The sequence below is a fragment of the Anabrus simplex genome, chromosome 2 (assembly GCF_040414725.1).
Source record: "Anabrus simplex isolate iqAnaSimp1 chromosome 2, ASM4041472v1, whole genome shotgun sequence".
Taxonomy (NCBI): Eukaryota; Metazoa; Arthropoda; class Insecta; order Orthoptera; family Tettigoniidae; genus Anabrus; species Anabrus simplex.
The window spans coordinates 291,895,992-291,917,560 of NC_090266.1; the positions used below are offsets into that span (position 1 = coordinate 291,895,992).

The window sequence follows — 21,569 nt, forward strand, 5'->3', positions numbered from 1 at the left end:
TTGGTCGTTTTTCTGTAATCCCCATTTCGTTCATCCGCCTGGGTGTCCTTTACTCTGTCATTCCCTTCATGTGTCCATACCATTGAAGTCCAGATGTCTCTATCCTGCTCTGTAGTGGCTCTCCTTTAACTATATCTCTAATCTTCTCACTTCTCATATTATCCATTCTTGTCACACCTACTCTGCTTATCAGAAATTTCATTTCACTTGCCTGTATCCTAGTCACGGCTCTCTGTCTCATTGCCCAAGTTTCTGCTGCGTACGTCAGATTAAGTACATAGTACGTCTTGTATAACATTCCTTTGCTTCTCTGAGGGACATCCTTACTTCAAACCAGGCTTCTGACAGTTTTCAGGAACGCTCCTGCTTGTCTTCCACGCTCGACTATTTCTTCTACTTTTCTCTATGCTACTTTCCAGGTACTTGAAACTCTCTACCTTCCTAAGCTGTTTTTCTTCAACCATTATCCCTCTCATATCTCTCTCCTTCTTTCTCATTATGATCACGATCTCGCTCTTTTTGTCATTAAATTTCATTCCATATTGTTCCACCTCATCTTCCCATGCATCTAACCGTTCCTGGATATCCTCTTTCTTTTCTCGCTAAATTAACAAGTCATCTGCAAACATCAACACTTTCATTTTTCCTTCCCGAGTTTTCCTTTCCACATTTGTCATTAACTCGTCTGTTACTGCAATGAAGAGCAAAGTGACAGAGCACCTCCTTGGCTTAATCCACTTTTCCGCTCGAACTAGTCTGTTCTCTCTCCTCCTACTTTCACACAACTGACGCTCCCGTGGTACATCTCCCTCACTCTTTCTATTGTCTGCTTCTCGACACTTTTTTTTCTGTAAGACTTCCCATACGTTGTTTCTACACACAAGATCATATGCTTTCTCAAAGTCCGAGAAGGCCATAAGTAGAGTAGATCTTTACCCCCGCACATAATGATGCTCTTGCAGTTGTCTTACTACGAATATAAAGTCTATAGAAGGTCTAATTCCTCTTCCTTTAAACGAATATTTGTCTCTTGAATTCCAGCATCATTTTCATATTTGATCTTTTCTGTTTTTCGAAACTCCATCCAAGCTTATTCGTACACTTCGTCATTCCAAGCCACCTCTCCATTGACACCTCGGAACACACCACTCGTCTCCTCACCGCCATTGTTTGCAACAGTTTTTCAATCACCCACTTTAGATACTTCAACCCTACCCAGTCAGGTTTGCCAAACAATGAGACACACTTTTCTCTTTTGTATGCAGAAATATCGCGAGTCCAAGTGATTGAGGCAGCGCTAGCGTTTCCGGTTATGTTATATTGAAAATAGTAAAGTGACTAGGAACAGGTACAGCAATAGGCTAGAGCATAGTCTTTTAATAATTATCTTTTGCTATCTGTTGTACGTCGCACTGACACAGGTCTTAGGCGACGACATTATAGGACAAGGCTAGGACTAGGAAGGAAGCGATCGTGGTAGTCATTAATGTACAGCCTAGTGTGAAAATGAGTAACCACGGAAAGCCATTTTCAGGGCTGCCGACAGTGGGGCTTGAGACCACTATCTCCCGAATGCAAGATAACAGCTACACGCCTCAAACCTTGTAGACAACTCACTCGGTACCTTCGAATAAGAATAAAATATTTGCTGTGTCACTTAATAATCAGATAGTATGCTCTGCTACTTACTTCACCAATCTCCACTAAAATCATCCTTAGAAACTTCCAGATTATCATTCGCATATTTAATTATTTTTGATGGGTCATTCCACTGAGTTTAATTTTGGTGTATTTCAGGAATATTTACTCAGGTTCATTACAATTTACAACGTTTTAAATTTAAGCATTGTGTGTAAGCTCTTACTTGTCATATTTTACGTATTTTCGAATTAACGAACTAATGCGTTTTAATTATATTTCTTTTCAGTTGGAATATGCACATTGAATATTCTCATTTCAAAATACTCTTGTAAGATCCCAGCATACGTAGTTACGCAACATTTTAAATGGTTCAACATTAACTTCCCGAGGAAAAGCTTCTTACAAGCTCCCAGTTCAATCCCGACAGGGTACACTTTCCGAGTGCCTTTAGTTTCTTAACTGCATGTATCCCATGCAGATTTTCTCTTGTTTTGAATCGCAAATAACAAAAGGATAAATAAAAGCAGGATAATTTTGTAGCAGCCATACTCTTTCGGAGTATCTGGCGCTTGATAGGGTAATTGACGATGCTTGTTGTGTAAAGGAGCCTAACATCTAGGTTATCGGCCCGTTAGGGTAATTATTATCCATAACGTACCTATAAGATTGTTTTACATCTAAAATCATAAACTGCACGTTTGAAGTCCAGAGTGAACCTATAAAAATTCTGCCCTGGCTACTCGATATGTCAAACAAACATAGGTACTTACCCGATCTCCTAAGTGCGTGAAGAGAACTCGAGCGTAGTCTAGAAAATAATAGGTCATTTGAGAATTAGTCCATCCACCTAGTTCTTGCAATTTCTGTGGCAAATCCCAGTGGTACATAGTTACCTACAACAAGCAGTATTTGAGTTTCTAATATAAGATTACTATTTCCAGGTTGAACATGGCGCTATCCTGTTTATTGAAAAATTTCTTCCTCCTTACCACAGGCTCAATTCCATTCTCGAGCAGTTCCGTGATCAGATTCCTGTAGTACGTGATCCCAGCTTCACAAATGTTGTCATCACAGCCAGATGGTAGAACCCTCGACCAAGATATCGAGAAACGGTAGAAATCGAACTGAAATCCAAACAAAAAAAGGTGTATTGCTTGAAGGAAAATGGTATTTGGACTTTCATTCAAGTGTACCAGTAATATTAATCTGCTAGATGAGATATATAGTGTTAGCCTTATTATCGGCACAGGTACTGAGCCGATGACCTTGAACTTAAACCTCATTGTTAGAAAATCAATCATCATCACCAATTACAATAATAACAGCAAATCAACAACAGTGGTGCCGCACCGCAGTTCAAGGAGGGAAAGCCATCCCACATCTTGAAAACACCAGGTGTTCTTTGTTTTTACAAGCTGTTTTACGTCGCACCGACACAGATAGGTCGTATGGCAACGATGGGACGGGAAAGGGTTAAGAGTGAGAAGGAATCGGCCGTGGCCTTAATTAAGGTACATCCCCAGCATTTTCCTGGTGTGCAAATGGGAAACCACGGAAAACCGTCTTCAGGGCTGACGACAGTGGGGTTTGAACCCACTATCTCTCGGATGCAAGCTCACAGCTGCGCGCCCCTAACCGCACGCACAACTCACCCGGTATCCAGGTGTTTTTAATACCGTTCAAGGTATTCTGCAGAGATTGAAATAAGGTAAGTAAAAATGAAATGGCGTATGGCTTTTTTTAGTGTCGGGAGGACCAGTACCTCGCCCAGGCAGCCTCAGCTGCTATGCTGAACAGGGACCTTGCGGGGGGATGGGAAGATTGGAAGGGATAGGCAACGAAGAGGGAAGGAAGCGGCCGTGGCCTTAAGTTAGGTACTATCCCGGCATTAGCCTGGAGGAGAAGTGGGAAACCACGGAAAACCACTTCCAGAATGGCTGAGGTGGGAATCGAACCCCCCTCTACTCAGTTGACCTCCCGAGGCTGAGTGGACCCCGTTCCAGCCCTGGTACCACTTTTCAAATTTCGTGGCAGAACCGGGAATTGAACCGGGGCCTCCGGGGGTGGCAGCTAGTCACACTAAACACTACACCACAGAGGCGGACCCTTGCCTTCTCTGATATAATATCTCTCATCGGTTGTCCTCGGTCACTCTCGGCACTAAAAGCCATACGCCATTTCATTTCTCATTGGTTGCAGTAAATAGTCCAGTAGCGTGCGCCAGCTACAACATTTTAAGAAGTGGCTGCCCCACCACATTACCATTTCCAAATTGGTATTCACGGCATCATCATAACAGAAACTACAGCAGATTTTAAACAATGTTTCACAAGGTGACCCTTCGTAATCGTACAGCCATGGTTTTCACAGAAATGTACCGGGACTTACTTTGACCGAGCGGAATGACCCCGCGTATTATCTCGCTATGGCTAAGAAGCGAAGTTCTGCATTCGGGAGACGAGTGGACTCGAATCCCACCGCCGGCTGTGTTGAGAATGGCAGCCTATGATTTCCCAGTTTCACTTCCAGGCAAATTACGGGACAGTGTATATTCATACTTCTTCCTCCCTATCCAATTTTAATTCGCCATGAATTATTTCATCTTCAGTAACTCGTCAACTACAGTTGGCGTCAAGGAGGGCATTTGACCGTAAAAACATTCCATATAATTTCATCTCACCTCATCCCCGACCCCGTATCAGGAAAAGGGAGTAAGAAATAGACATACAGTATATACTACGACTTACTTTTTGTTAGTTAACTTACACTGATCAGCCAGAACATTATGACCATCTACCTACTATCGATATAACCACGTCCAGGCGATAGCAGCGTCACCTGACGAGGAATGACAGCTAGTCAGACACACGCACGGTGCATGTAGTGTCAGTGGGCGTGCTGTCGGTGTGTAGAATGGGGAAGGCACGTGATGTATCTGAGTTTCACCGAAGACAGATGGTGATGGCCCGGGAACTCGGCACGAGCATTTCGGAAACTGCACGACTTTTATGCTGTTCGAGGAGTGCTGTGGTGAGTGTCTTCAACAAGTAGCGAAACCAAGGTAAAACCACGTCCAAACATCGAGGGGTTGGGAGGGAAGCCACCCCTCATTACAGATGTCGGACGTCGTAGGCTGAGCAAATAGGTAAAACAGGATAGGCAGCGAACTGTGGCGGACTGGGCAGAGTATAAGTATGTCTGAACACGCAGCGCACCGAACACTTCTAAGGATGAACCTCCTCAGCCGACGACCCATGCATATGCATATGTAAACACCACGACATCGGCAACTACGACTGAAATATGCACGTGATCATCGTCACTGGACGTTGGCGCAGTGGTCTGATGAATCCCGATACCTTCTTCACAGGCGCGACTCCATAATACGATCTGCAGAGCTGCAGAACCACCACAATGAAAGATATACGATAATATATAGCGATTAGCGATCCTATCCTTCATATTGAGTGTATATATCGAGCCAAAGGTCGATACCCATACAGCTGCTGGTGATCTGGCAACCCTGTTTAGATCTGTGAACGACAGAACATTAGGAGAGCACACTTAACTACAGCTTTCTTCCGGTAGGTGGCTAAGAGTCGCCCATAAGGTTCTGTATGAACTGCACGCCTTGCAGTACGTCTGGCCTATTCCCGTGACCATAAAGTTAGTAAATAGTACGCTAGACAGCGCCACCGTCCGTGAGAGAATAGTTGCAGCGAGCGAGCATGTTGAAATCTCAGCTGTTTGGGGAAAGCTCCATCCATTGTATTCATCAGCGTAAATAGAGAACTTTTAAAACTGTGTGGATATCGATGTTGTTTAAAATTCTTACATATCAACATTCTCACATACTAAAGTACAGTTGTAATGCTTCTCTTCAGTAGAAAGAAAGCCCAAATGGCTTAAATACAGGATAAATGCGTGTTAAAAGAGGATGGTTGTGATTAAGTAACACAAAATGAATTTAATGTTCATGTTAAGTCTTCAAACAACGTAACTTAAGATTGGAGGTATGTATATTTCTCTATCTTTTGTGTAAATGACCAGGCCTTCAGCATAATTCTATCCAACGACCGAAAACATTCTCTCTTGTACGAAGCGAATGAGCGAGTTCTTAGGCCTACAAATAATCATGACTATGTTTCTCCATAATGGTAGTGAATTCTTCCGAGTTAGGTAGTCATGGAAATGAAAACATAAACGCTAGTACCATCAGGTGATGTTCCCCCTCCATTAAGAAAGCCGGCTCCCAAATATGAATGCAGGTCACGGAACCTTTGTAAATATGAATGTGTCGATAGGTCAACATTTTTTTGTTCAATAAGCGGAAGAGGGGCTTTTTGTAACTTTTGAATTGTTGTTCTTTTGTACAAGTCAGTTATTTATATTGTCAATGTCCCTCGAAATCGGGGTCTTACAAATTAAGATGAACGTCTACCTGTATTATTTCGATATATTTTCGAGACTTCACGCTGATAGGACATGGAGTAAAGCGTTTCCGCAGAGTTGGTGGACGGATTCACACAAGCTCAGCTGACACTTCCCGTATGCAATACGAATTTAGATTTGTCTATTACACTTAGGCCCCTACTGCAGTGGACTGGGCATCACAGAGCAGAACCACCAACATTATTCAGCACGAGCCGCCACTGCTTCTTCATCATGCCGATGCGAGGGTGCGAATCTGCCGTCTTCTAAGGAAACAGCTCCTTGACATCTATACTACGGGACGGAGACAATCTGGCGGCGGCTGAATAATTGAGCTGAGTGCAACAGTGGTTTAACCCTTGAAAAGAAACAACTGAGATATTTTACAGCAAAGTTGACATAAGCCAGATTTTCATATTTTACTACTACGTCCATTTAATTTCCATCAGTACTTAATCAGAACCATGGTAATCTTCTATACATTAAATAAACTGTCTTAAGATGAAATGAAAAGGCTAAAATTAAATAAACGTAAGCACTTGACACATCATGGTATGGGTTGACCACTGTTGCACAGAAATATAGTACTGGGTGTCAGATAAACATTTTCTACTTCAGAACATAACATTAAAAATACCTTTCAGAAAAGAACTTATATTAACTACTCTTGTATTACTGGTACTTCAAAGTATCATAACATGTAAAAGGAAAATTTAGAAATGGAATTAGTTAAAAAAAGATTTTGATGAAACATAACCAGGTGTATCAAAACCATTATCTTCATGACTGTGTCAGACTATTTATTATTCTGAGAAATAACATTTACAAAAAGAAAACACTGTAATTATACATAATCAGAATCAGATATATCAAAGCCATCATCTTCATGGTCGCAGAATATTTTGAAAAATAGGTTTCAAAAAAGAAAACATTGTGAATACTTAAAGATAATCAAGTATATCAACACCATCATCTTCATGATCATGTCCTTCCTGATCAGCATCAAAAGCGAGACCATTGAAGAAAGCATGATTTATTGGTGGCACATATTTTAGCAGCTCTTTAATATCTTTCAGTTTACTGACTTTGATTGGCCTTGGAGTTTTGTGCTTTACAGGGAGCATAATGGTAGCAAGATCAAAAGTGTGTTTTTCTCTACGTATTTCCCCCTTAGTAACATTTACTGAACTGTAACTCTCTAGTTGTGACTGTGAACGTTTATAAAAGTATTTCCATGGGTGGTCCTTAGTAAATTTCAAACATGAAATTTTACTAAAATTAACCGCAGCTTTATCTTCTTCAGAAAACTTTCTATTATACATTTTATTCACTAGTGGTTGTGCTGAAACAAAGTCATGCTGCTTCATTTCTTTCACCTTGAATTGATATTAAGTCTTGATTGCGAGATTACACTGACCCATTCGGAAGGAGTAAATAGATACTTATGTACCTTTTTTCTCTTTTCAATAAGAGCAAAGTCTCTGTCGCAGGGTAAATAGCTGTGGCCAGAGACCAGATATTTATGCTCCACAGATTCAACCAAAAGTTTGTGAATAATATGTAGCCAAAATGCAACAACGGTAATGTTCTTGTTCTGACCAAAGCAGTTGTCTGAATATGCAACTAATGTTTTAATGCCCTGCAGGTGTTCATCACAAGTTAAGGCTTCTTTACAAACAAGTAATTATCTCATCAGCACCCCTTCCTGCATAATTTTCAGGCCACACATACTTCATTACTTGTAGAGTAATGTATACAAAAGTTATATGTCCATAACTGACGCTTATAAAATACTTCATTAGTGTGAAGATGAGGGGTTGGTAATGCTTGTTGCGTATCAAATGTAATACCTTCATATCATTGACTTCTTTTGACTTTTTAATGTCATCCTTAACATTTTCATTGGCCTGTGTAACCTTTCTTTGGTGCAGTTCTAAATCTTCTTTTAATGTCATTCTATCTTCCTCCTCAACTGCACACTGTAGCTTAATATTTAACACATCACATGTTTTACAAGTGTCAGTTGCAAGCTTTTGGAAAGAAAGGTACCGGTATTGAAAATATGTCTATACATATACTCACTCACAACAGGTTCGTTCTTATGTTCAGTTTTCGTCCATTAAACATATGACAAATACAGTCTAGATACATTTAACCCCTCTGGAAGATATTTTCTGTGAGGAATCACTTTCACTGAATAATGAGTTGCACGTTTAGGGATGGATTCAATATGTTCCTGAACATATTTTTCTTGGTTTCCAGTAGTTTTATTAGGCCTACTGTTGTGGTTTCCCCTACCATAATGTTTGGGAGTTCCTTCCACTTGTCTTGTGGAAACACAACGACTCAGTCTACCATTACTTATTCCCAGTAACGAAATGAATGCTTCTTTACAAATTATCCTATCACAAACCTGAACGCAAACAAAATATTCTCGAGAATTTTGACGTCTGCTGTTTACTTTATCTTCATCATAACGTTTGTTTACATTACTCACTTTTACACTGACGTTTATAAATGCATTTTGTAGAGCAAAATCTCCTAGTCCCCAAAACCTTTCAAAAATTCCCTTTCTTTCGTTCTCCCTGATCCCTTCATAGCACTTATTTACACAGTTGCATGGTGGACCTTGCTGTCTTTTGGCCACTGCCTTTCCCCAATGACCGATATATTGTTCTCCAGTGTTTCTTTTTATCTTCCTCATATTTCTAGCATACATTTCTTCGTTTCTTGCCCTCTTTCGACTTCTTGTACTGTCTTTTTCCATTGAATTTTCGTCAGAACTATCACTTACAGCACAGAGAACACTAACAGCGTCAGCCATTTTGTTTGTTTGTGCACGTGACCTCATATACCAATTCTGATAGGCAGAAGTGGCTTAGACCACAGTTGCACTAAATATTTATTGCTTTCTTTCGAGGGCACAAAATAACATACGGTAGCTGCCAACACACGAAAAACGACTTTATTCAGTATATATCGATTCTCCTATGTAGTTCAAAGCTAATAATAACAGATGGCACAATTAACTCAATTTCGACATTTGGGAGGGTTAAACCACTGTTGCGCTCAGCCTTTCAATAATTATACTCTGGGGAACATTCACGTGGGCATCCATGGATCCAGTGGTGCTCGTGCAAGGCACCATGACGGCCTAGGCGAATCGTACACTGGTTGCCGACCACGTACACCCCTTCATGACGATCATGTTTCCCAACGGCAGTGGCATTTTTCAACAAGATAATGCGCCATGTCACAAGGCCAGAAGTGTGATGGAGTAGTTCGAAGAATAGAGTGGCGCTTTGCAATTGATGTGCTGGCCCCGACAATTTCATTTTTTATGTCCAGTAGTTTTGGACATAAAGAAAAGGAATTTTGTGGATACATTCATATTAAAATGTAGGTGCTCGCAAAGGGAGCATTTTTGGATATTCCGTCGCCAAGGGGGTGAAAAGGGGGAAGGGGTGAATATTTAAAATGAGGATATCTACATCTAAAATACCTAAACGTTTACAGACGTAATATTTTGGTATTTGGAATCTACTTTAAAAATAAAGAAACACGTATTTTCTTATTTCGGAAAATCCCATTCGGGGGGGGGGTGAAAAAAGGGGGAAAAGTGGAAAAAGGTGTTGAATACCTTTTATGAGGAGACTTATATCTCAAAAAGTGAAGATGTTACAGACATGAAAATTTATATTTGGAATTTTCTTTCAACGTAAAGAAACACGTAATCTTTTGTCTTTGGAAAATGCACTTAAAGGGGGTGAATAAATTGAAAAAATAGTTGAACTCTTTGTATGAGGATACTTATATCTCAAAAAGTAAAGATATTGCAGACGTGAAAATTAGTATTTGGAATCCCCTTTAAAAATGAAGAAAGACGCATTTGGGGGGAGGGGGATCAACTTGGGGCGGGGGCGGTAAAAAAGGAGTTGAATTCCTTTTTATGATACATATATCTCAAAACTGAAGATGTTACAATCGTAAGAACTGGCAGAGACAAGAGACAAGAAACTCGGTATTTGGGAAGTCCTTTAAAAATACAGGAACTTGTACCTTTTTGATTTCGAAGAACGCACTTAACGTGGGGTGAAAAGAAGTGAAAAATAGTTGAATTATTTTTATGAGAATACTTATATCTTATAAGCTGGAGAAGTTACAGACGTGAAAATTGGCATTTGGAATCTCCTTTAAAGATAAATAAACATGTATTTTTGTTTTCGAATTTTTGGGGTAAATGAAACTCAATTTTTGGGTGAGATTTTATACTTTAGGAATTTTCTGATAATGTCTTAGTGCAATGTCGAGGAACGATTAGTTTGATCAAATTACGAAATCCACGCGAGCGAAGCCGCGGGTAATTGCAATTTTTTTATAAATGTAAGAATATCCGAGAACAAACGTGTGAAAAACATTGAAGACACGCATATATTTATTATGTATTAAAATGTTCAGCGTGTAGAATGTAAGAAATAAAACTGAATAATGCTGCTAATTAAGAATCTCCGAGAAGAAAGGTGTGAAATGTGTATATTGTGTGTCAACATGGTGCGTTAAGTCCTAGTTGAGCGTTCTGCGAATGCCAATATCTAACAACATGCCACTGTTCAGCAACAATCCAGTTGGGTGACACGATTTATATTCTCTAAAGCGTATTCTGCATCGTTATGTTCTGTGAAAATAAGGGCCAAAATTTCAGGCCAATAGCTTGTTGTTTGTCTTTGCTTTTCTGTAAATATCAAGTGCTGTGTGGCAGAAAGATGTTTTTCGTGTGGTCAGTAGTGAGACGTTTACGCAAATTTTATGTTAAAATCCCAGAGTTTCAGATAATTATTTTAAATCGGATTAAAGGAGATATCGGTTTAAGATAAGTTCTATGCTATTTTTTCGTTAAGGAATTAGTGTGTCAAGGTTTTGTGTCAAATTATAATGTATAAATGTATAGATGCAGTTGAGTGTTGGTAAATTTGTTTTGTAGATATTGGATAGAGATATCATAATGTCTACAAGATCAGAGTGATTTTCCTGTCATTTGAAGTCTTACATTTGTTAGAAGTTTGTTCCAGTAGTTTACGTAATTTCAGTACGACGACCAATCCGTGGAATAAGCCACGATATAAAAATAAAAATAAAAGAAAATGAGAATAAGATAGGCCATATAAAATTGTGTGAGAAATTACTCTGAGATCAAATGTACAGTAAATCCAGTAGCCATGATGAGGAAGGGACGGACCATTAGGGACAGTGTTAAATAAATTAGTGGAGTTGAATTCCGGGATGATGTGGTGCCCCGAAGGAAATAATAGAAGTCAGGATGTGAGATGCTCCTGAATGAGTTCCGGGAAGATTCCCCGAGGAAATAATGTGTTAGACTGTCACGAAAGGCATTTGCAATGTCCAGCGTTCAAGGAATTATGTGATCTCAAAGATTAGATATTATCAGAAATAAATTCATTTGGAATGAGTATATATAATCTGGCTTGTTTCAAAGTGATTCTTCCCATGTAAAGTTACCGCCGGTATAAAATGACAGGTGTTAGTCGGTTAGGGGCGAGGACCGGCAAGCCGTTTGCCCGAAAGGATGATATATTTAGAACGCTGCGAGCCCGTTATCAGACGACTGTCTGGGAATATTTAAGAATGCCAGAAGTAATAATAATATTATGTAATCCTCGTAAATGATAGACACAATGTTTTGTATACTGGATTAATGTCCTTTGAGATGTGGGAGAGATTGTTATGGGGAAATCTTGGCACAGTTAGTTTCTTGTGATGGTAAAGGTAACTTTGACGGCGCTCGTCTGTCACGCACCAACACTTGGGATATATGGTTTAGTTATTAGAAGGGATCAGTTCTGGCTGTCTGATGGACCATTATGTTATTTGAGTTGTACCGCAGTGGTCTGTTAAAACGTAGTGAGTGCGGCTAGACTCACGCGTATTTTTATTAGTTTGTTAGCGGACCACACGGATAGTTGTTGTAAATAATGTTAATATTTTAGGGCTAAAAAGACGTAACGATGCAGAAAAGATTTTGTCATGTCATTATTTTTCATTCCTTGTAATAGCAGCACTGGAGAGGTCGCTAGTTTACATAGTTTATTTTTGATGATAATTTGTTACCAAAATAAGACGATGAACTCGGTCTGCAATGATAGTGCGTTAGCAGTTCAGTCTGAAATGACCAGTGTTTAGTTTATATTCAATGATAATCATTACCTAAGTCAGATGGTCATTTCTTCTTTTGCTAGTGGCTTTACGTTGCACCGACACAGCTAGGTCTTATGGCGACGATGGGATAGGAAAGACCTAGGAGTTGGAAGGAAGCGGCCATGGACTTAATTAAGGTACAGCCCCAGCATTTGCCTGGTGTGAAAATGGGAAACCACGGAGAACACCGGTCATTGCAGACTGAGTTGACTATCTGACACCGGGCAACTTGGCCATGCGGTGAGGGGCGCGCGGCTGTGAAATTGCTTCCGGGAGATAGTGGGTTCGAAGAGGAGTGAGCAGGATGCTCACAAAATGGATTATGGCCTCACTGCAGGGCCGTCAAGTTCTGTTTACCCTGAACGCAGTAATGTTGAGAGCTAATATAGACAGGGGGTGTCCACAGGGAGGAGTATTATCACCAAGATTATGGTGTCTGGTAGTGGATGAACTACTTACCAGGTTAAATGTTGGAGGAATTTGCGCCCAAGGCTATGCAGATGACATTAGCCTGATGGTGGTGGAAAATTTCCCCAGTACGGTTTCAGAGCTCGTACAGAGCTCCCTACGTAGGGTGGAAAGATGGTGCCACGACACGGACTTTTCGGTTAATCCCGACAAGCGGAGCTCGTGGTATTTACCAGGAGGAGGAGGCTAGACGGACTGTCAGAGCCTTTCCTATTTGAAAAAAAATTAGTTAAGACAACCTCAGTTAAGTACCTTGGGTTAATCCTTGAGGCAAGACTGAGTTGGAAGAAACATATAGACTATAAGGTGGATAAGGCTCGCAAGATGATGTGGGCCTGTCGCAGGGCCGTCGGAAAGACTTGGGGCCTAGGACCTAAGGTGGTCCAGTGGCTCTATATTTCTATTGTACGCCCTACGATCACCTTTGCATCTTTAGTCTGGTGGCCAGGTTCGGAGAATAAAACTGTGACCACCAAGTTAAACAGTGTCCAAAGACTTGCGTGTCTAGGAATAACAGGGACACTGGATACCACACCATTATGTGCAATGGAGGCCATCCTAGGTCTTCCCCCCTTACATTTATATGTTAAGGAAATAGCGGGAATGAGTGCTTACCGCCTCTGGTCACTCGGAGGATGGTCCTTCAAGAATCCGAATAGAGGTCATGCTTCTATTCTTACAAGGCTTCACCAGACCTGCCCTATGATAATGATGATCGGGGACTTGATGAAGCCTAGTTTTAATCTGAATTATAAGTTCACAGTGGTTATACCCACAAGGGAGGAGTGGGCCGCGTATGCTGGGGCCCGTCTTAGGTCTGGGGGCTGTACATGGTACACAGATGGCTCGCGGACAGAGACGAGCACAGGCGCCGGGGTCTGGGAACCTAAGACAAGGCTCTCCCTTCCCATGCGTAAATATGCTACTGTTTTCCAGGCCGAAGTATATGCAATACTGGCCTGTGCTGCATATATATGGAACATGCCTGGACACAGAAGATGCATCGCCATTTGTAGTGATAGCCAGGCAGCGTTAAAAGCACTATGCGCAGTTAGAACAACATAAAAAATGGTATGGGAATGCCAAAGGATGTTAGATCAGCTGTGTGAACTTAGCTCAGTTACCCTATTATGGGTCCCTGGGCACACAGGTATCAGTGGAAATGAAGAAGCTGACAAACTAGCGAAACAAGGCTCAAAAGGTCCTTTCGTAGGACCAGAGCCCTTCCTAGGAGTGTCACTCCGAAGCGTGAAACTGGTAATATCCCAGTGGACAAACCAGTCTCACTTAGACATTTGGAAGAGGCTAACCATAGCAAGGCAGGCAAGTGAACTTATCAAAGGGCCTAGCCAAAGTTATAAAAAGGGTCTGATGAATTTGAATAGGACCAGAATGCGAATGGTAGTTGGACTGTTGACAGGACACAATACCTTACAGAGAGACCTACACATCATGAAAATCAGTCAGGATCCGATGTGTAGAAGATGCGGTATGGAGGAAGAGACCTCCGCGCATGTGTTGTGTCAGTGCGAGGCTCTTGCAAGCACTAGACATCGATATCTTGGCTCACATTTTGTGAGCCTGGAAGACATCAGGAATGCCAACATCCGGACACTGGTACCCTCTATAGGAACACTAGGGCTGGACTAGGCAAACCCGTTCAAGGGACACAAAGGGTCTTCACAGACCTACGTGTGGAGCCCTTCGAAGGCAGGGCTCACCCATTCTTTATCTATCTATCTATCTATCTATCTATCTATCTATCTATCTATCTGCAATGATCGGTGTTCAGTTTATTTTCAGTGTTAATCATTATCCAAGTTAGACATCCAACTCAGTCTGTAATGATTAGTGTTAAGTTTATTTTCACTATTACCGGTAATCATTATTCAAGTCAGTCACCAACTCAGTCTGCAATGATCGGTGTTTAGTTTATTTTCAACGTTAATCATTATCCAAGTCAGACATCTAGTTCGGTCTGCAATAATCAGTGTTCAGTTTATTTTCAATGTTCATCATTATCCAAGTCAGACATCCAACTCAGTCTGTAATAATCAGTTTGCAGTTTACTTTCAATGTTAATCATTATCCAAGTCAGATAATCAACTCAGTCTGCGATGATGAGTATTTAGTTTGTTTTCATGGACGATTGTCAGTCAAATTAGACACCCTGTTCAGTCTGGAATGGCCAATGCTTAGTTGTCTTAGCGACATTCATGAGGTCAGTTAGATGGTTAGCTCAGTCTGCAAGGACCAGTGGTTTGTTTATTACAGTGAGAGTTAACATTTTGTGGATAATCATTACACGATCAGTTTAGTCTGCAATGATAGGGCGTTAGCTAATGTTTATTGGTGTTGATCACTGAAGTTAAATGTTTGAGATAAAATTTAAGTCTGTTTATGATAGTACTGATCATAGTTTTTGAGTAGCACATTTTTCAATGCTCATGATGATGGTTGTGATTACTGAACTAAATAACAAATCGTCCTTTTATATGAGTGAGACGTTTCACCTTGTTTCTTACCACAGTAGTGATCATTATTATTGTAATGAACTATGTTTTCCACATTTTGATGAAGACCGTTTGTTTAACATAAGTTCGCGTTAGTTGCTATTGATAACCTGGTGATGCTTATTATGACACCATCCATTGACGTTACTCATTTCAGTTCAGATTTTGTTGGTACCGTTCATGAACGGTCGGATTAAATTAATTTAATTATTATTCAGTGAAGCAATAAGATAAATTTTCAGATATCAGTGCTTATTGGTTCATTCATTTTAATTTAGTCTATTATAAACTAACATAACCTGAAAGTTATTTGTGTGTTAACTTAAATGTAAACTCAAGTTTTTATTTACATTTTAAATATTGGAGTTCAATGGAACAATAATCTATATAATTTAAAATAATTAATTATTAAAGTAACTTTATTTCTGGGTGTCTGGTTGTGGCACAACATGGTGCGATCATGTATTTCTATAGAGATATCAGGGATTGGTAACACTGAATTTTGGAGCACCATGCCTTGCCAAGGAGCAAGTTAACCTGTGGAGTAAATGCCTTTTTGTGTATAACTAATCGGTTCAAATATAACCGCAGGTTGTTTCGGTTCGATTAAGGATCCATTCGGTGGCTGATGATATCCTGCGCGATATTTTATAATCGGTGGATAACCTTAGTTAAAGAAAAATTCTGAGTCCGGTTGCGGAAACTGAATCTTCACGGACCAAGTGAATAGACCAACGGCGTTACTTGTAATCCGATAGTAATTTTCAGGGTTTTTCTCTTTTCATTTTTGCATTGAATTCTGTTCTGGCAATGACAATTTGCATTAACTTAACTCGATAACAATAAAATTCATTTTTCTGAGGTCTTCATTTTATCTACATTTACGTCAAGTTTCTGTCAGCTGTTTCATAAATGTCAATTTGTTTTCTTCGATGCCTCACATCTATTGAGATTAGTATTCTTTTTTGAATACATCCATTTTAGCTCACTTCTTGAATTTTATTTTAAGTAATAATTAAATTACCGGGCGAGTTGGCCGTGCGCGTAGAGGCGCGCGGCTGTGAGCTTGCATCCGGGAGATAGTAGTGTGACCGTACCGGCACAATTAGTATTTATTTCAAGTGATATGCTTGGTAAGGAGGCTGGCAGCAAGCTTTCTTTGTGTGGATGCTGGGGGTATCGTCAGGTTGTGCAATACGAAGCCCGCCAGAGAGGCGCCTTCACCCGCCCACTGGGTGGCTTAAGGAATCCCCGAGCTAGGCACACGTCATAGAAGAAGCAGGAGAAGAACACTATTTAGCGACTCCATATTGGAAAAACATCTGCAAGCGTACAGCGATGCCAGAGCGATCGGGCTAAATTTAATGCATTTTTGGCGTAAATAAGGCTTGATTAACAAAACTGCACCTGTTAGAGGAGTGTGCTGAATTTTGGTGGAATTATAAAGTCAAGAGTTCTGATAGAAAATACTCTCCAAGCGAAAGGCGTTGGTAAACAAGTTATATAAGACCCGTAGCGTACGGACGCCATGGCTGAAACCAGATGCTTTTGGGGATTCCCTATTTCCCCTCCAAGCTGATTAATTAATTACTGCAGATCCGCCGAACATATTCAACTCCGCATATCATACCGTCCTTGTGCATATCCAAGTCACACAGTCTAGCGTATTGCTAATTTCGACAGGCTGGTTTATCCAGGAAAGGCCAGAATCAGAGTGGGGAGAACACACGCTAGCCACCCCTATTCCCGGTTTGGCTATATAGTTGTTGCAGTTTCTCGGGGGAGGAGTAGTCAGAAACGAGCTTCAGAAGGTGGAACTACGTGCGGTCCGCGAGCGAGGTCCACCTCTTTTTTTTTGTTTGAATTACTGACACAAAGAAACGGGAGTGAAGTTTTAAAAGTGTTTTCCAGTGTGCAGCGATAGTAGAAAATGTAACTATATGACAGAGGTATTTGTGCGACGTCCGATCGCGAAGTAAACTCTGAATATTTGTCATTATGTCTTAGGTAGTGACTGTAAAAGGCTAATGTCTGTAGCAGTAAGGGAGCTCAGCTTCGAGAAGTCTAACTTTGGGATTTGGTAAACTTTGTTTCAAAGAAAATCAGATCGTGTGAAGAAATATTATCAGTTAAATTCATGTAACATTGAGAGCAGGATTTCCGGAACAGATTATAACACCAAGTAAAGGAGAATGATAAGTTCAGGATCTGATTTAATCGAGACAAGAAAGTAAGAAAAGGACGGTTGATATAAGTCACGGACGTAGGAGGCGATAGACTTGGGAAGGAGGAAACCACGAATCACAGCTTGCCTGATTTAACTAAATAGACTAGCTGAGATATCCATAATAATTAGCATCACGTAACTAGTATCGCTCTAGAACGATAGAGGGGAAGTTGGATGGTGTCGAGTGATCAACAAGTGTGCAAGATTGTGTGAATATAATTGCAGTGATTTGTTCACCAGGAAGATGGATTACTCCAGCAAGGTCATCACACGCTTAGAACCAAGGACTGCACGAGCCAGCGAAATGGAGTGAGCACCGATGGCAGGCCCCTGAAAACTTCGGACGGGGGCCAGAAAAACATCATAAACTGTTGAGTATTGAGCTAATTTCTTCCAATGTTAGTATTTCCCCTTGTAAATAAAGTTACTGTAAAGATAGGGTTAATGATGAGGTAATTGATAGGTTAATTACCTGGAGTGGTCGGATGACCCTTGTTTAATTTGTTTCTTGTAAGTAGATATGGGAAGGAAGTGAACCAGGAAGGATGTATAGAGTTTGGGACCCCTTTTAGAAGCCGCATGTTATCCTATATTTTTTTTGTTGTTATGAGTGCTGAGAAGGATTTAAGGGGGAAAAATGAATAGAAATTTGGCCAGGTTAATGCCATATTTTCATCTGCGTGACTGCATAATACGAGCATGGATTAGTCGGTGTCAGTATCATTAACATGTACCTATACAGAAGTTAATGTGGGATAGTGACAGCACTCAAGTCATAAAAGTAGAGACAGTAGTTAGTTTTTGCATGCTAGTGTATAAGTTTGGCTGTAACTGAAGACGTTCGAGAAAAGACGTGCGGAGGTTCAAACCTGGCCCACCCTACACATTAGCTAGACTAATAAAGTAGAGATTTTCTAGTTGAGTTTGATCATGTCTGAATATTACTATTATTATTATTATTATTATTACTATTATCATTATTATTATTTTCTTAATGTAACTTGATCAGTGTTTTATACTGATACATTTCAAGCAACAGGTTAGTGGATTATTATTATTATTATTATTATTATTATTATTATTATTATTATTATTATTATTATTATTATATGTATTTTCTTAAAGTAATGTGATCGGTGATTTTTATATACCGATATATCTCGAGTAGTAGGGTAGTATATGACAGGTACACAATCTCGCCTCAAGGTGGAGAGATTAGGGGACATTGTTCTTTGGGTTAAAGGCTGACGTAACTGTGGTAAAAACGTACGACGGAAGAAACGTATGGTTGAACCCCAGACTCCTGGAGAGTTGACGGGATTTTTGGTATAAGATAGCGACTTAATTTGAGAAATGATTCAAGGACATAATGATAGTATGAGCTGGTTCGAGCAGGTGTACCCTGCATTAGCTCGATTATATGATTTTGATGACTCGGTGATTGCCGATATTGAGTGCGGTAAATGCTCTCTCGCCGCTGTGCAAAGGGAATGTTCACAATGAGTGATTTATGGCCCCAGAAAGGGAAGGTCCTTGTGAGAGGGCAGATGAGGGTAGTCGCTTGGCCGAGAAGTGTTTTTCTTTAAGACGGTGCAGTCTTCTATGAGAATAAAGACAGAATATTTACGTAATTACCACACACGATCCACCAGCCATAATCTAAAGGCAATGTAGGAATTTATGACTGTCCTCTACATGATTAGACTAATTAGGGCTTGATTACAGGACCCTTGATGGAGACGACCAGAGTCTCAGGTTCGAACCTCAATGGAGCACAGAAGGGACCGACAGCTCGCTCAAGTAGCGGGCGCTACGAGATGATATACAGCCATTTATACTTTGTGTTGGTGTATAATATGTGTTTCTTTTTCAGAGTGTGATCTTGTTTTATGTTGTGTACTGTTCTGGGCGAATTTAGACTTCGTGAATTTTTCACTGGTAGTTGTTGGAAGTGACGGGTTCGTTGTCGATGTTCGTGTGATTTTTATTTCATTTGTCTTCCAATTGGTGGAGACGCGTAATATTATTTCCTTTTCCATGGTTTACGTAAACATATGATTATTTCTGCAGTATATTTCTTTTTATTCACGTACAGATATTTGGTGGCGGTAGATATAAGATAGAATGACCACTCCGGGGTAGTTGAATTAGTGTAAGTAAATGTTTAACCTCATGACATGGGATTCGGTCCCAGGGAATACTGATATTTGGAGGAAAATGGTTCGAATTGTAACTGTAAATAGGTAATCTGTGTTATATTTTATTTGTGTATCACTCAACAGTTTTTGATATCCAACGGGAGATAGACAGACAAAACAAAATGATATGGACGTCGTATGTCAACGAGATTGGACATCCCTCGGGGATGTATATTTTTCTGGGTATGTCAAATCAGGTATCCATCAGCTTGTTTCGTTAGTTCGGATGGAAGTCTTCTTTCATTTGAAATATCCTTAGGAACTGTGGTCATCCACATAAATATTCTTATGGAATGTGGATGAAGTTTAACTGATGGATGGTAGCACGGATTTTACCGTTGCTAAATATTTGTATTCAACTTGTCAATTTATATTAATTTTCCAAGGATGTCATAGTGTATGTGTATATTTCAACGAGCGCCTTAGTAAATTTGGAAAACTTATTTGTGCTTATTCTTTGCCGAAAAACAAGCATCCAAAATCCTCTTCCGTTCATTGTAGGCCTTTAAGGTAGTTTATGTTTTATAGCCTTTATTTGCCGCGAACGTTCTTCGGCCCTGAGGAGTCCGTGTTCAGACCTCAGGAACGGGAGAGTAGCTCTGATCTAGCTAGGTCGAATGGTCGATAACCCTTCATGTGAGTGGATTAAGTATACAATCCCAATGAGGAGAAATCGGCACAGACCGAAAAGATCCCTTGACTATCGACTTCCGTGGAGCATGGTCCCATGTGTTCGTGACCCGAAAGGGTTGGTTTGTTGTCACATGGTCCCATGAGTCATGGGGGACGGTGGGAAAGGTTCCATATGGCGCCCTCCGTGTTGGCATTTTCGGCATTTTCGGCATTTTCGGCATTTGCGTGTAGGCATTTTCGGCATTTTTCGGTTGGTATTTTCGGATTTTAATGTTTTCTTTTATTGGGCGCATGGCACATATGCCTAAGTTAAAATGGATAGGAATGGCCAATTATGACAAGGAACTGATTTAGTTCATACTTGGATGCACGTAATTGGACCAGTAGTTAAATCTGAATGACTAAGTAAATAATAAATGTTAATGTGAGGAATTTTTTTCGGTATGTCGTGGTTATTATTATTATTATCATGGCAATAACCATGACGGTCATTCAAAGCAATGGACGTACCCGGAAGGTAAATAAGGATTCAATCGAGTCCAGGAAACAATGAAATGATTTTCCAGAATCTGGGGAAAAATGAATATCGATACCCTTCAGGTAATCATATTCGCGGGTATGAGTCGGAAGGTACTGTTTGATGTAGGCCTCATTGCTAGTAGTGAATGTTATTTACATATTAAGGTAGATTTCTCTTGATTTAGCAAGGGTAACCTCAGGCCCTTGAGCTGATTATGAAATGGCAATAAATTAGGTTTCAGACGGAAAGTCTTGGGACGGTATGACCTATTGTATCGGGTGTATCTGCCTCAATGCTTGACGGATGACCTGTTTTATTGGCATATACCACCTGTGTTGGTAATTTAATGCGCGCGTGATTAATTTATTCAAAATTGATTATTGATGAAAAGGGCTATGTTTTTAAAACTTGTTTATGCACTCGGTGAAATAGGGGTGTACATGTTAGGCAACTTCGAGTTAGCCGTATTTGAGGCTGTGTTTTGGAATTAATGTTTTGATTTTGAAAATTTTTCGAAGTTGAACGGGGGGAACACATTCTTGAATGAACATTGTTTTGTGTGTCTATCAACCCGAGGTCCAAGGTCCGAAGGTGAAGGGGGTCTCATTTTAATGAAAGCAGTTGTATTACGATGGATATGGAGGTATTGAGGGAACTCTTACGGGAGTTGCGCGAGGACATGCAGGCAAAATTTAATCAGAATAGCGAGGACATGCAGGCAAAAT

General features: G+C 40.3%; 1 protein-coding gene across 1 annotated transcript in view; it reads right to left on the minus strand.

The window, feature by feature from the left end:
• The window catches only part of LOC136864069 (myrosinase 1), a 235,364-nt gene that overhangs the window by 168,416 nt on the left and 45,379 nt on the right, over positions 1-21,569 (minus strand). The window contains exons 3-4 of the mRNA XM_068225980.1: positions 2,631-2,765; positions 2,412-2,534 (exon numbers count right to left, since the gene is read on the minus strand). Of these exons, the coding sequence (XP_068082081.1) occupies positions 2,412-2,534; positions 2,631-2,765 (258 nt within the window). The remainder of the gene's footprint in view (positions 1-2,411; positions 2,535-2,630; positions 2,766-21,569) is intronic.